The sequence below is a fragment of the Callithrix jacchus genome, chromosome 1 (genome assembly GCF_049354715.1).
Source record: "Callithrix jacchus isolate 240 chromosome 1, calJac240_pri, whole genome shotgun sequence".
Lineage (NCBI taxonomy): Eukaryota > Metazoa > Chordata > Mammalia > Primates > Cebidae > Callithrix > Callithrix jacchus.
Window position 1 is genome coordinate 153,173,926 of NC_133502.1, and position 13,575 is coordinate 153,187,500.

A 13,575-nucleotide genomic window follows, 5' to 3' on the forward strand; every position below is an offset into this window, starting at 1 on the left:
TAAACTCCTACAGAAAACTCTTCTAAATCTTGCTTTGGTGCCTAACCCACCCAATCCCACACCCACCTCCCCATGGGGTGGGAAGATGGGAAGGAACATTGTTTTTTGGGTTTTTTTTTTTTTTGAGACAGTTTCACTCTTGTTACCCAGGCTGGAGTGCAATGGCGCGATCTCAGCTTACCACAACCTCCGCCTCCTGTGTTCAAGCAATTCTCCTGCTTCAGCCTCCGAAGTAGCTGGGACTAAGGGCGTGCGCCACCATGCCTAGCTAATTTTTGTATTTTTAGTAGAGATAGGGTTTCACCATGTTGACCAGGATGGTCTCAATCTCTTGACCTTGTGATCCACCCGCCTTGGCCTCCCAAAGTACTGGGATTATAGGCGTGAGGCACCACGCCCCGCCAGAACATCGTTTTTAAAAGGTATTTCTCACCAAAGTCAAAGCTGCTCTGGAGAGTACCAAAGCACCACCTTGCATTTACCATCTTGTTATTCTCACCTACAATATGGGGATAATATGAGCAGACACCTCTAGAACAGATTTTCTCGATAGTGACCCTACTGACATTTGGGACCAGATAGTTGTTGGGAGAGACTCTCCTATGAATTCTAGGAACTTTAGCAGCATCCTTGACTTCAACCTCTAAATTCCAGCACATACACTCCCAGGACTGTGGAGGGGTGAGGGTAGGGTGGGGTGGGGGGAATAACTGCCCCCAGTTGAGAACCACTGCTCTAGAGTTATGAGAATTATATGTATTTCACATTGAAGGCTAAGCACCGAGTGTAGTACTTACCATCATCATGTTATTCAATATGCATCAAACCACTCTTGAATCATCATTCATAGCTATGCCAACATCTCACACACTACAGATGTTCGCTGTTCACTTGATTATTCATGCGTCACTTTTGGGGCTGGCTGCAGAAGTTCATAGACCACAATCCAGTGACTCTGTGAACCCATTTCACTACCTAGCCTGAGGACACAGTTGTGTGCTCTTAAATTCTTGAGATTTATCCACATTAATTCAAGGCTGGGGCAGCACAAAGGCCATGTACAAAAGAACAGAGAAAACTAACAATAAAATTGGGCCTTGGGCAAGAGTCTTCTGAATCACTGTAGCCAAAGTAATGCACTCCCTGCTGAAAAAGGAAGTCCCTATTTCTTAGTATTGAGATTCTTGAGAATACAATGGGGCATTAAAAAGGAAACAAGAAGAACTAACATCGGAAAGGAAGAGATGAAGATAACCTTTCTGTTTATAGCACATCACAAATCTAAGAAAACTCACCAAGTTAACTAAAAAGCTGCAAATGATTTGCAAATATGGGTAAATTAATCAGAACCAAGGTAAATTCTCCTAAATAATAGCATTGCTATAAGCCTGTGAAAACCAGTTAAATTAATATAATGTTGGGAAAAGAGAATACTATTCACATTAAGAACAGACACATAAACAAAAAATCCAGGTATTAACTTAGCCAAATATGTGCTTCTTATATAAAAGAAAACCACAGAACTTTAGTAGGATAAATAAAGGAAGATGAGAATTAAGGAGAGGTAAACTCTGCTTCATGATGAGCTCATTTCATATCCAAATTTCCCAAGCTAATTAACAGATTTAACACAATTGCACTTAAAATAGTGATGGGGGCCGGACACAGTGGCTCACGCCTGTAATCCCAGCACTTTGGGAGGTGAAGGCAGGCGGATCATGAGGTCAAGAGATTGAGACCATCCTGGCCAACATGGTGAAACCCCATCTCTACTAAAAAATACAAAAATTAGCTGGGTGTGGTGGCAGGCATCTGTAGTCCCAGCTGCTCAGGAGGCTGAGGCAGGAAAATTGCTTGAACCCAGGAGACAGAGGTTGCAGTGAGCCGAAATCATGCCACTGCACTCCAGCCTAGCACCTGGCAACAGAGCAAGACTCTGTCTCAAAAGAAAAAAAAATGGTGATAGGGTATTTTTTTCGAGTTTGATAAGGTAAAATAACATTCAATGGTAAAAATACATGAAAATATCAAAAGATATTCTGAAAGGCAAAAAGGTAAGTGGGGGACAATGAGCTCCCCCAGATATCAGAATGTCCATCAAATTGAGGGCACATTCTGGGCTCTATCAGCACCAAAACAAAAACTGCCTATCAAATGACCAAATGAATAACTCCAAAATTGCTCCCTACACAGATTTTTTTTTTTTTTTTTGAGACAGGGTTTTACCACTCTGTTGCCCAGGCTAGAGAACAGTGGTGTGATCATAGCTCACTGCAGCCCTGACCACCTGGACTCAAGCAATTCTCCCACCTTAGCCTTCCAAGCAGCTGGGACTCCAGGTAAGTCCCAACCATGGCTGGCTAATTTCCTTATTTCTATAGAGATGGAGTCTTGCTATGCTGCCCAGACTGGTCTTGACCTCCTAGTCTCAAGCAGTCCTCCCACCTCAGCCTCCCAAAGTGCTGGAAATACAGGCATGAGCCCCCATCTCCAGGTTATAATAAATGTTTTAATAAATGTCCCAAAAATAATTAGAAAAGGAATCACTATTTAATCACTAGTGACTATTAAATAATCACTGGGATGACACAATACAAATGTGAAGAAAAATTAATTTTAGACCCATTGCAAACAGCATACACATCAATGAGACCTGGGAACGCTAAAGTGAAATCTTAAGGATCACATCAGAAAATTGCTAGAGGGGGAAAACGATTGTTAAAACCAGGCCTGCCTTCCCTGAACCACAGTCTCAAGCATTGATGGTGACTATCTGAATTGGCTGGATCCTCTGGAAAGACATCTGATCATACACTGCAAGGGCCATTTCCCTTTGACCTAGTAAGCCTGCTCCTCAGATTTTAGCCTATGTAAATAATAGAAAAATAATTAAAAATTAAATGTATGGAATCTTTACAGTAATTTATTTGCAACAGCACAAATGGAACAACCTAAGTGTTGGCAACAGGGTTTGAACTTATAAAAACTGTGTTGATGGATTACTGCAAAGCTATCAGGAATGTCACAGGCATTATCCTACAGTAGATCTGGAGCCAAAGATCCCAGCCCTCCTCTTAGGAACTTTTTTTTTTGGAGACAGAGTCTTACTCTGTCACCCAGGCTGGAGTGCAGTGGTGCAATCTTGGCTCACTGCAACCTCTGCCTCCTGGGTTCAAGGAATTCTCCTACCTCAGCCTCCCAAATAGCTGGGATTACAGGCAAGTGCTACCCCGCCTGACTACTTTTTGTATTTTTAGTAGAGATGGGGTTTCACCACGTTGAGCAGGCTGGTCTCAAACTCCTGGCTTCAAGTAATCTACCTGCCTCGGTCTCCCAAAGTGCTGGGATTATAGGCGTGAGCCACCAGGCCCAGTCACTAATTTATTAACAATACTTTCTTCATCTGTGAAACAGAAATTGTAATGCATATACCTTGGAATTGCTGTGAGAATCAAGAAAATAATGGATATCAAAGTATTACTTTCAAAACTATAAAACACAGCCTACACACCCAAAATCATTTTTCTAAATAAGAAGATGATTTAGAAATACGTGAACATGCACACTAAATAGTGTTAAATGAAAAAAGAAAACAGAGCATAAAATGGTCCATGTATTTATAATGATTACAATTGCTTTCTTGGGCCACTGTCACTCAAGTTCCCTGTCTCCGAAGAGTCACCAGACAATGTGACCTGACCACCTCAGGGAATCCTTTTGCACATAAAATAAAATAAAATCCTCCTTCCCCAGTTTCAAGGCCCTGAATGATCCAGTCACGTCTATTACCAACTCATCCCCAGCCAGTCTCGTTCACTCCATCAGTGCCACTGGCTTCCTTCTGTTCCCTGACACAGGGGACAGGCACTCCTAGTCTTTCTGCCTGGAATGGATTCCCCTGATCTCTAAGGCCTCTGATCTTTTTTTTTTTTTTTTTTTTTGAGATGGAGTCTCACTCTGTTGCCCAGGCTGGAGTGCAGTGGCATGACCTTGGCTCACTGCAACCTCTGCCTCCCAGGTTCAAGCGATTCTCCTACTTTAGCCTCCCGAGGAGCTGGGACTACAGGCATGCACCACCATACCTAGCTAATTTTTGTATTTTTTAGTAGAAACAGGATTTTACTTTACTGGACAGGCTGGTCTCAGACTCCTGACCTTGTGACCACCCACCTCAGCCTCCCAAAGTGCTGGGATTACAAGCATGACCCACCACGCCCGGTCTAGGCCTCTGATCTTTGCCTGGTTGACCGCTGATCAAAATTCAGGGCTCCCAGCTTTAACGTCACAACCTGTCACTCTAACTGAACTCCCAAACCACATCTGACAGTACCATAGTTTGTCAGATTTTTCCTTCGTAATCCTTATAACAGTTTATAGTTAAGTTTTCATTTGTGTGATGATGTGTGTCACATCCGCTGCCCTCACTGAACTGTAAACTCTGTGAAAGCAGTGATCAAACCTGGCTGGTTCACCACTATATACCTAGCTAATCATCCCACACATAATAGATGTTTAATAGATATTTATCCGAATGAAACAATCAATGTCTATTTGTTTTAACTTTCTTCATTCCATAGAAGCTCTGGAGAAAGGAGTTTTCCTAGGCCACTGAAGCAGGTGATGGCCAAGCTGGGATTGGAACCATGACCACTGCTGCCTGTGCTGCCGTCCTTACTCCAGGACACCAGGAGTAAGGACAGGGAAGAAATGTGTCAGGTGAAACTAGAAATAGGGAAAGGATGGAGAGAGTTTCCATCTATCCTATAAAATTCTCTAAAGGCTCATACATGAGGCGTTTTAATTTTTTGATAGCTTATTCCTTTTCATTAAGAATGCCCAGATAGTGGTACTCTGGCCGGGTGCAGTGACTCACGCCTGTAATCTCAGCAAGTTGGGAGGCCGAGGGGGTTGGATCACTTGAGGTCAGGAGTTCGAGACCAACCTGGCCAACATGGTAAAACCCCGTCTCTACTAAAAATACAAAAATTAGCTGGCTGTGTTGGATATGCCTGTAATCCCATGTAATCCCAGCTACTCGGGAGGCTGAGGCATGAGAATTGCTTGAACCCAGGAGGCAGAGGTTGCAGCAAGCCAAGATCAAATCACTGCATTCTAGCCTGGGTGATACAGTGAGACTCAGTTTAAAAAAAGAAAAATCACAATTAGCTATTTTCCCAGCCACATGAGTAGTCAGATCTATTTGAGAAAATTAATAATAAAGGCAAAAGAAAACAGGCCATATGGCCACCCTCACTTTGTCCAGTTTGTTCCACGGGGACCTTGGCCTCTGGATCAGCCTAAAACCAGATGAGGATCCTGAAAGCTCTGAAGTTCTCTTCCCCTTCCTGCCCCCAGCCCTGTTTGTACTGAATACCTGCCACCCACACAAGCTAACTGTTACTTTGGACCCAAACTGAGCTTTGCACCTAACTTTCACAACTCGATTCAATTTATTCTTTGCCTAGCAGAAACAGCGGAAAAACTAACCCTGGCTGATGGTCCCCCATGAGTCTGCAGAATAGGGGCACAGGAGAGAAGGGGACCCAGGAGTTACTAGCAAACAAGGATACAAAATGAAAAGGCAAGCATACTGCATTTCAACAGGGTTGCTCTGGGGTATACTGCTCAGCTCCAGCCTTTTCCATAGTCTGTCTTGTCTTCCTGGCAGCAGCACACAGGCTTTTATGTATTCTTTCTATTCTTCCCAGTGCAAGGGAGCCTCCTCAAGGCCTGCAAACTAATGGGCCTTAATACATTTCCCATTCATTTAGTAAATACTAAGCATGTCCCAAGGCTCTGTGCTGGGCTCTGTGGCCAAGTGTAAATACTCCAGGATCTCAGAAGACAGGAAATGAGCAATTAACTTCCAGACACTGCAGGCCACAGCTATCATGGGCTGCTAACTTCTTCCCCTACCTAATGGGGAGGGCTGGTTCCGACTATGTGAGCTAACAAAGTGGGCTCACAACCCTTAAGAGGTTCCAATGTCTAAACTATAATCTAGAAATCCAAACCAGGTGGATTGGGAAGTAGCTGCCAGTCAGAACTTGAGATTCAGAGACATAAAAGCTTTAATATACATATAGAGCAAAGCAAAAAAGGATCTGCAACAACAGGGACACCGGGAGACTGGTTCTGGTGCTACTTTCCTGACTGACCAAGTCTCGACACCTGTGGCCCCTGAGCCCCAGTTCCATCCATTGTACAAGGTGCAAGCCAGATCTTCTCAACTCTAACCATCTAAGCATCAGCAACCTGAAATAAATCACTTTTCTTTCTGATTCAGCAAAATACACTTCCTTTAGAAATCAGGAAGGGAGGTAAGGAAAACAGGCTAGCAAGCAGTGATATAACATCTTAAGCCCCTTTGTGTCAGGGGGTTGCACCCCACTTCCTTCTTTAACAAGAACTCTGCCACAAGGCTACAAACTGCCTTTGGCTAAGTCTGCCTATTGCTCTTATCCTAACACTTTAAACCCATCTGCAACACTGAGCAACATGCAGCAAGACCAGTGGAGTCTGGCCTGATTTGAGTGACCTAACCCCACATCCTGTTGTAGGATTCCTTCCCTGATTAAGCACAGGAAACCTCTTCCCTGCCCTTTCTTCTACCTTCCAACTGCTATGCAGCTGCAAAAAAATAAAAAAGAAAAATCGTTTGGAGGAGGGAATAATAGTCACTGTGATGGGACAGAATGAGGCTTGGCCCTAGTCCTGGGGATCTCAGCTTCTAGTTGCAGCTCAGTTGCTGGCTGGATGACCTTGCGGAAACCCCTTCCCTGATTTGTACCTTAGCTTTCTCATCTATAAAATAAGAGGTTCTGACTAGATACCCCAGAGCCATAGCCCTCCTTTCATTGCCAAGATGACAGGATTCTCTCCACTACTCACTAATGGACACACACCACAGAGAAACCATGGCAGAGACAATTTCCCAGCAGGTGGGTCCCTTCCACCAGGATAAGATGGGGCAGGGGACCTGGACCACACCACACTAGCAAAGGAAGAAGAGCAAGGGCAGACATACAGGACTGGAACACAAAGACTTGGGGATAACCACGGGAGACAGGGAGAATGGCAAGGAAGGAGTCAGAAACCAATATTCTCAGATGGAGGACAGGCAAAATAATGATACTACTGAAAAGCCATTTGGCACACTGAGTTAAGACTGTAAACTTCAGAGTCAGATTATCTGGATCTGAACTATACCTGGGCTCCTCGTTAGGGTGTGGACCTTAGAGAAGTTACTTAACCTCTGAGTAGCAAGTTCCCTGTGTATATCATGTGGAAATAACAGTATATCATGCGGCCTTAAAAGGAATAAAACTGGCCGGATACGGTGGCTCACGACTGTAATCCCAGCACTTTGGGAGGCCGAGGAGCGTAAATCACGAGGTCAGGAGTTCAAGACCAGCCTGGCCAACATGGTGAAACTCCATTTTTACTAAAAATACAAAAATTAGTTGGGCATGACAGCATGTGCCTGTAATCCTAGCTAGTTTTAGGCACATGCCTAAAATCCCAGTTTTCTGACGGCAAGCTGGGAGCCAGTTGTTATGGTCCTGATCATTTTAGTTCCATGGTTGTTATCATTTGGGAATGAAGAATCCATTTCTGAAAACAGACTTGAGTGAGGCTCTCTCCCAGCTACTTGGGAGGTTGAGGCAGGGGAATTGCTTGAATCGGGACCCAGGAGGCAGAGGTTGCAGTGAGCCGAGATTGTGCCACTGCACTCCAGCTTGGGCTACAGAGTGAGACTCCATCTCAAAAAAAAAAAAAAAACAAAAAAAGGAATAAATCTACTTAATAATGCCCAATCAGTTAGTGCCTCACCCATGGAAGTTCATTCTACGTGTTTGCTTTTACTGTATTAATATAATATTATCTATTATATTTTACAATTCTTACTAAGAACAGATAGGATCCATAGATTCTAGTCCCTGTTCTCTCAATAATGACCTTGGAATTCAGGTTCCCCATTTGTAACATGAGAGGCTGAACACAAGTTTTTCTCGTGAGGCTCTGTATACAGGGAAGGGTTATATTTTAAGTTTTTTAGGAGGATTTTAAACACTTTGTTCTCATTTCAATAGTCAGCCAAACAAAGTCTAATAAACACATACAGATTTTTAAAATGCTTACTTTAAAGACAAGTTCTGGCACAAGATTTCAAAGCCCAAATTTATATTTGTGTTTATGATGGTGTTGGCGTCAGTATAATCGTAGCAAGCTAATGTGGATGGAACAGATGCGGACTCCATTTATGAAGTATGAGACTGGACCCAGTGAAAGCCAAATATCATCAAATTAAGGTCGTACAAGCAGAAAAATGGATGGAGAGTGCAATCTTTAGAACACGATTTAATACAGACCGGCCAAACTTCAAATGATCAGCGCTACAGCATTTACTGCCATCTTCACATTGCAACTTATAATTTGGTTTTGGCTGAACAACAGCAGCTGCCTCACCACATTTAGGGTGTTAATTTGAATAGTATTGATTTTGCAATTTTGTTTGCACTTTATTTGTAAATATGTATGGGTCGTATAGTTGTATAATAACAGCCTATAAGAAGTTTATATCTACTTTTACATGCCTACATATTTAAGTAACGCTATAATAAAAACGAAATTTGGTGAACAAAAGGGTGCCTTGATACTTTTGTTCTTTTACAGACAGTGCAAGCATTATTCTAGTTTGAGGAAAACTGAATTAAATTCTCCCTTATGGCCCTTTGAATTGATGATCATTTTGGTTACAGACACGATGAGTTTCATTAAGACAGCCAAGTGGGGATACTGGCTTAGAATCCAGGAAAAAAATAAAGGCAGAACAGGAAAAAGAGACTTAAAAACCAACTACAGAGAAATGCATCCTAGAGATGGAATCTCTAAGGAAGGGTGTTCAGATGGAATCTCTAAGGAAGGGTGTTCAGATGGAATCTCTAAGGAAGGGTGTTCAGAGACTGAGCTGACGTCTGAGCTTCTGGGAGTTCACACTGCCCTACAGCCCTCATATCCCTCTGTGGAACCTTCCATTCACCTGTGCATTAAAGATGATCTCCAGATTACTCAAAGCATTATTGGCCCATCTGGAAAGTGAATGGCTTAGAACCCTCCACAGAAATAAAACAAGTCTCAGTTATTATATCCCTTCAGGCCTGACGCAAATCTGTAATGAAAGGGTCCAGAATGACACCAAGAGACCCAGCGTTGATCTCTAAGGGTGGGGCTGTTAACTCACTTCATTCACAACTCCCAGAAATACAGGGGACCGTTGGGGCTTTTGGAGAGCCAGGTGGCTCCCAGGGCTGCAGCCAAAGGAAAAAGCAGGGTGGTCAGGGGCAATTTGGTGCCAGGTCCCAGGGATCAGAACTCATGCCTGGGCACTAGCACAAACCAAAGCTAATATTTCTGCCTGGCTACAAATCTGCCCTCTATGATAAGCCACACGCCATATCTGGACCACACAGTCCTGTGTCCGTAAGAGCGAGATTCCATCAATCCCTTTGTGAAAACCAACACAGCTTCCTTCCCTCCCTCCCCCCCTCCTCCAATCCCCAACTCAAAACCACCAAGAAAAGAATGAGAGACCCACCCCACCTCCGGAAAAACCCAAGCTTACTGTTTGTCTTCTTCTGAAAGTGAGGTTCTTCCACAGCAGCAACCTCAGCTGAGGCCAACAAGCCATGTTACCTCAGCCAGCACCCACAGCGTGTGGCTCAGGAGCCCTGGAAGACAGCGGCCAGAGCTCACAGCAGGGACGCCGTGGCTGGTCATTAACTGAAAGATAAAGCAGGAGGGGAAACAGCCGTCAGTTATTCCTGCAAAGTCATACACCAACAAGGACTGCTAACCCAGCCCTCTCAACTGAGACCTCCAACACACAGCTCCACATCATGACTGCTTCTCAATGGGTCATGAGGCCCCAGCTCCCAGCCTCTGGGTTCACTCACAAACAGCAATTGGGGAGGTTTTCCAACAGCAGGCTGGGAGCCAGTTGTTATGGCCCTAATCATTTTAGTTCCATGGATATTATCATTTGGGAATGAAGAATCCACTTCTTAAAACAGTCTTGAGTGAGGTTCTCTCAGGTGGCCAGAACACTGAGAATGTAAATGGCATATTGGAATCCCAGAGACTCTCTCTAAGTGCCTACCCTTACCTCAAAAGTCAGCAGCATTTGCAAATTCTGCCTCAAGCCTGGAGTGACTTATACTATTCTCTGAACTTCCTTACAGACTAAATTTACAATGGATTACACAACTGGATTCTTCACATGATAAAAAAGCACCATCAATAAAGCAGTTTCCTAATCTGGAAAGCCACAACATGCCTTAGATGACTGTGCGTAAACAGCAAGAAAATGCCGACACCTGGCTCTCAGGTAATGAGGACAACCCTAGCGCTGTGTCTCTGTGGAAAGAAAGCAATATCCCATGGAGAAACAAGTCTGCTAAGGCAGCCTCAGGGCATCGACTGTGAAACTGACAAACAAGCTCCCATGGTCAGGACACATGCACACTTCTGGTCTCGCTCCACCTGCACCTGAATACACCGCCCCGCTACTCCGTCAGTGTCACAGGTACCTCCTTGGAGGACTGTTTGCCCTACTTGGGCAAGAAGGCGTTCTCATGAACAGGGGATCCTACATTCTGCGTGTCCCAGCCACCCACGCAGCAGTTGCCCTTAATTAATGCTGGAATAGTCCCAAGAGGTTAAAGTTAAAGCTGGGGCGGGGGCAGAAGATGAAAAATGGAAGAAGGGAGGACACGCACGTGAAAATTCGGCCCTGCTGGCACTTGATAACCATGAACTCTCCCAGCTTTGCTTATAAATGGCTTAGTGAATGAATCACTGTGGCCTCTAGAGGAGTGGGGCAAGGATAGGGTGGGACACTGGGCATGAGGAACAAGGAGCAGAAGGAATTAGGAATGCAGTAGCCAGGCAGGAATATAAAACCAAGTACAGGCTGGGTGCAGTGGCTCACACCTGTAATCCCAGCACTTTGGGTGGCCAAAACGGGTGGATCACGAGGTCAGGAGTTTGAGACCAGCCTGGCCAACATGGTGAAACCCCATCTCTACTAAAGATACAAAAAATTAGCCAGGCATGGTGGTGCATGCCTGTAATCCCAGCTACTCTGGAGGCTGAGGCAGGAGAATCGCTTGAACCTGAGAGGTGGAGGCTGTGGTGAGTGGAGACTGTGCCATTGCACTCCTGGGCAACAGAGCAAGACTCCGTCTCAAAAAAAAAAAATTTAAACATTCATTTTGTAAGACTTAGGAATTCTCTAAAATAATAATAATGATAAAACCAAGCACTAGACTAGAAATCTGTGAGTCCAAATGAAACCTCAATGCCATAGTCAGTCTCGAGTAGAACAGCACCCTTTTATCTCCCACCCTACAAGGACTTGGATTAAAAGTTCTAGAAAAGTCAAGAGATTGCAGGAAACTGAAGTGTCTGAGAAGAGACAGCCTACCACTCTGTATTCTAATTCATTCATAGACAGTCCAATAAATCCTTAGGACCTATTTATTTTCTTTACCATTTGCTCAGCAAACTTCTAGAAGGACAGAGACCCCCAAAGTTTCTCACTCCAAAAAGAGGAAGAGTTAAACCAGCACTGCATCAGTTTGTTCAAAGATGACCACTGGCCCCACAGCACTGGCAGCCCGAACAGCATCGTGAGACCCATGCCTGTAATCCCAAATTGTTTTCTGAGTGGCTCAGGACAGAGCACGCATTCCAGAAACATTAAATAAATAGATTTTTCTCATACAAAAGCTGCTCTCCAGGAATCACTTTGTTGATTTAGAAGCTACATGAATCTTGTCAGATCCCCAAGATCCCCAAGGTAACACTGAGAAGGGTACAATTAAGAAAAGGAAAACTATCAGAAAGAGCCCAGACATCAAATAGACCCGGCTTCCCAACAATGTGCCCTTGGTCAAGGCTTTATGCTCTCTGAGCATCAATTTCCTCATTATAAAATGAGGATGACAATACTTACCGTGTATGGTATTCTGTGGATTCAACCAGATAATATAAATAAGTTCCCAACACTGTACGTGGCTTACTGTAAATGCCAAAGCAATATGAGTTCCCTTCTCCCCATGTATCTTTCTTCATTCCATCAATATCCTCTAGCTGAGAAATGGTTACATCCTGTCTAAACAGGACATTCCATTATATCTCTAGCAAATCCACTGTGGGTTTCTAAAAAGGTAGGAGAAGAAAAGCAGGAAGGATGAAATTTTAATAGCCTAGCATTGGAGTACCCAGAGCCAAACCCAAATACAGAATATCACCTCCCCTAAACCCTGATTGGAGAAGCTCAAAGGAAGAGAAGACACACCTCTATACAACGTTCATGAGCAGAAGAGAAGGAGGAGTTTTTTGGACAACATTTTCTTGGAAGCAAAGTGTCTGGATTTCCAAAAAAAGGTTCTGACTCCAAGGACTCTCCGGGAAGCACACGGAGAAGGTTGGTAAGAAGTAGCATGGAGCCGCAGTAACAAAGTTCAGCCTGGCTTTACTGGGCACAAATAGGCAAGCTTCCTGCTCCAATTCCTCCCGCCCACCTTGGCACTGCCCTGGCCTCCTGCACAATTTGCTCCCCCATCTCAGAACACAGTGATCAATACTGGGAACATTTCTGCTGTAAGAGGAGGGTTTGGCAATGCCCAGGCCCTTCTGCTCAGGTAACTGAAGCCAAAGGGGCATTTCCACATTGGTTTTCGAAGGAAGTGAACAAACAAACCAAAACCAAAAAAAAAAAAAGCTGTAAAAGAGGCAGCACTATGTACTAGATTTCTCAGTGTTTCAAACGCAGCACTCTCACTTCTGTCCTCACACACATTTCCAGTTATCAGCTGGAAAGGATCCCACTGCACAGTCATCCCAGGCAATAGGCCACTCTGATCCGGCTCCTGGATGACCACAGCCACCACCTCACTGGCCTCTCATCTATTTGCCACAGAGCACCCAGAGTTATTCCGCTAGACCAAATATCTGAATATGCTATTCCCCGAATTAGAACCTTTTGCCAGCTCCTCAGCACCTGAAGATAGAGTCCAGTGCTCTCGAAGGTTTACCTGGCCTCCCTTCTGGGACTCCAGTCTACTCTCTCGCCACTCCCCACCTGCTAAGCTATGCCCTAGAGACTTATGTACAGGCTCCGAATGTGCTGCACGTTCTCCTACCACTGGGACTTCACTGGTGGGTTCTCTTGTCCTAAGACACTTTCTCAAGCACTGTTAGCCTAGCTAACTCTTAGGTCTCAAACTTAGGTCTCCACTTCTTCAATGTCCTTTCCCCATCTCCTCCCCTGCAACTGATGCGTGGGTTCAGAGCCCTTCCTATGTGCTCCCTAGGAAGGTTCTGCTGGGAAAGAGGATTTCTACCTTCTGAATCAGAGCAGGGACCATTCCTGTTTCCTTCATCCCTGTTTTCCTTAGTATATAAAAGGGTCCTGGCTTGTAATAAGCACTCAGGGGATATCTGCTTAATTAATTAAGAGATGTACAAAAGAAATAGGGTGTCAGAATTCAAGGGTACTGGCACTCCTGG

The 13,575-nt window shown here is 44.4% G+C and overlaps 1 protein-coding gene across 3 annotated transcripts in view; it reads right to left on the bottom strand.

Annotated features, from left to right (window-relative positions):
• Positions 1 to 13,575, bottom strand: part of ABCA1 (ATP binding cassette subfamily A member 1) — a 156,146-nt gene that overhangs the window by 120,292 nt on the left and 22,279 nt on the right. For all 3 annotated transcript variants that reach the window (XR_013535675.1, XM_035253552.3, XM_035253568.3), the window contains exon 2: positions 9,626 to 9,783. Coding sequence is in view for 2 of the 3 variants with exons in the window: in XM_035253552.3 (XP_035109443.3) it covers positions 9,626 to 9,691 (66 nt within the window). In the remaining variant the exon portion in view is untranslated. The remainder of the gene's footprint in view (positions 1 to 9,625; positions 9,784 to 13,575) is intronic.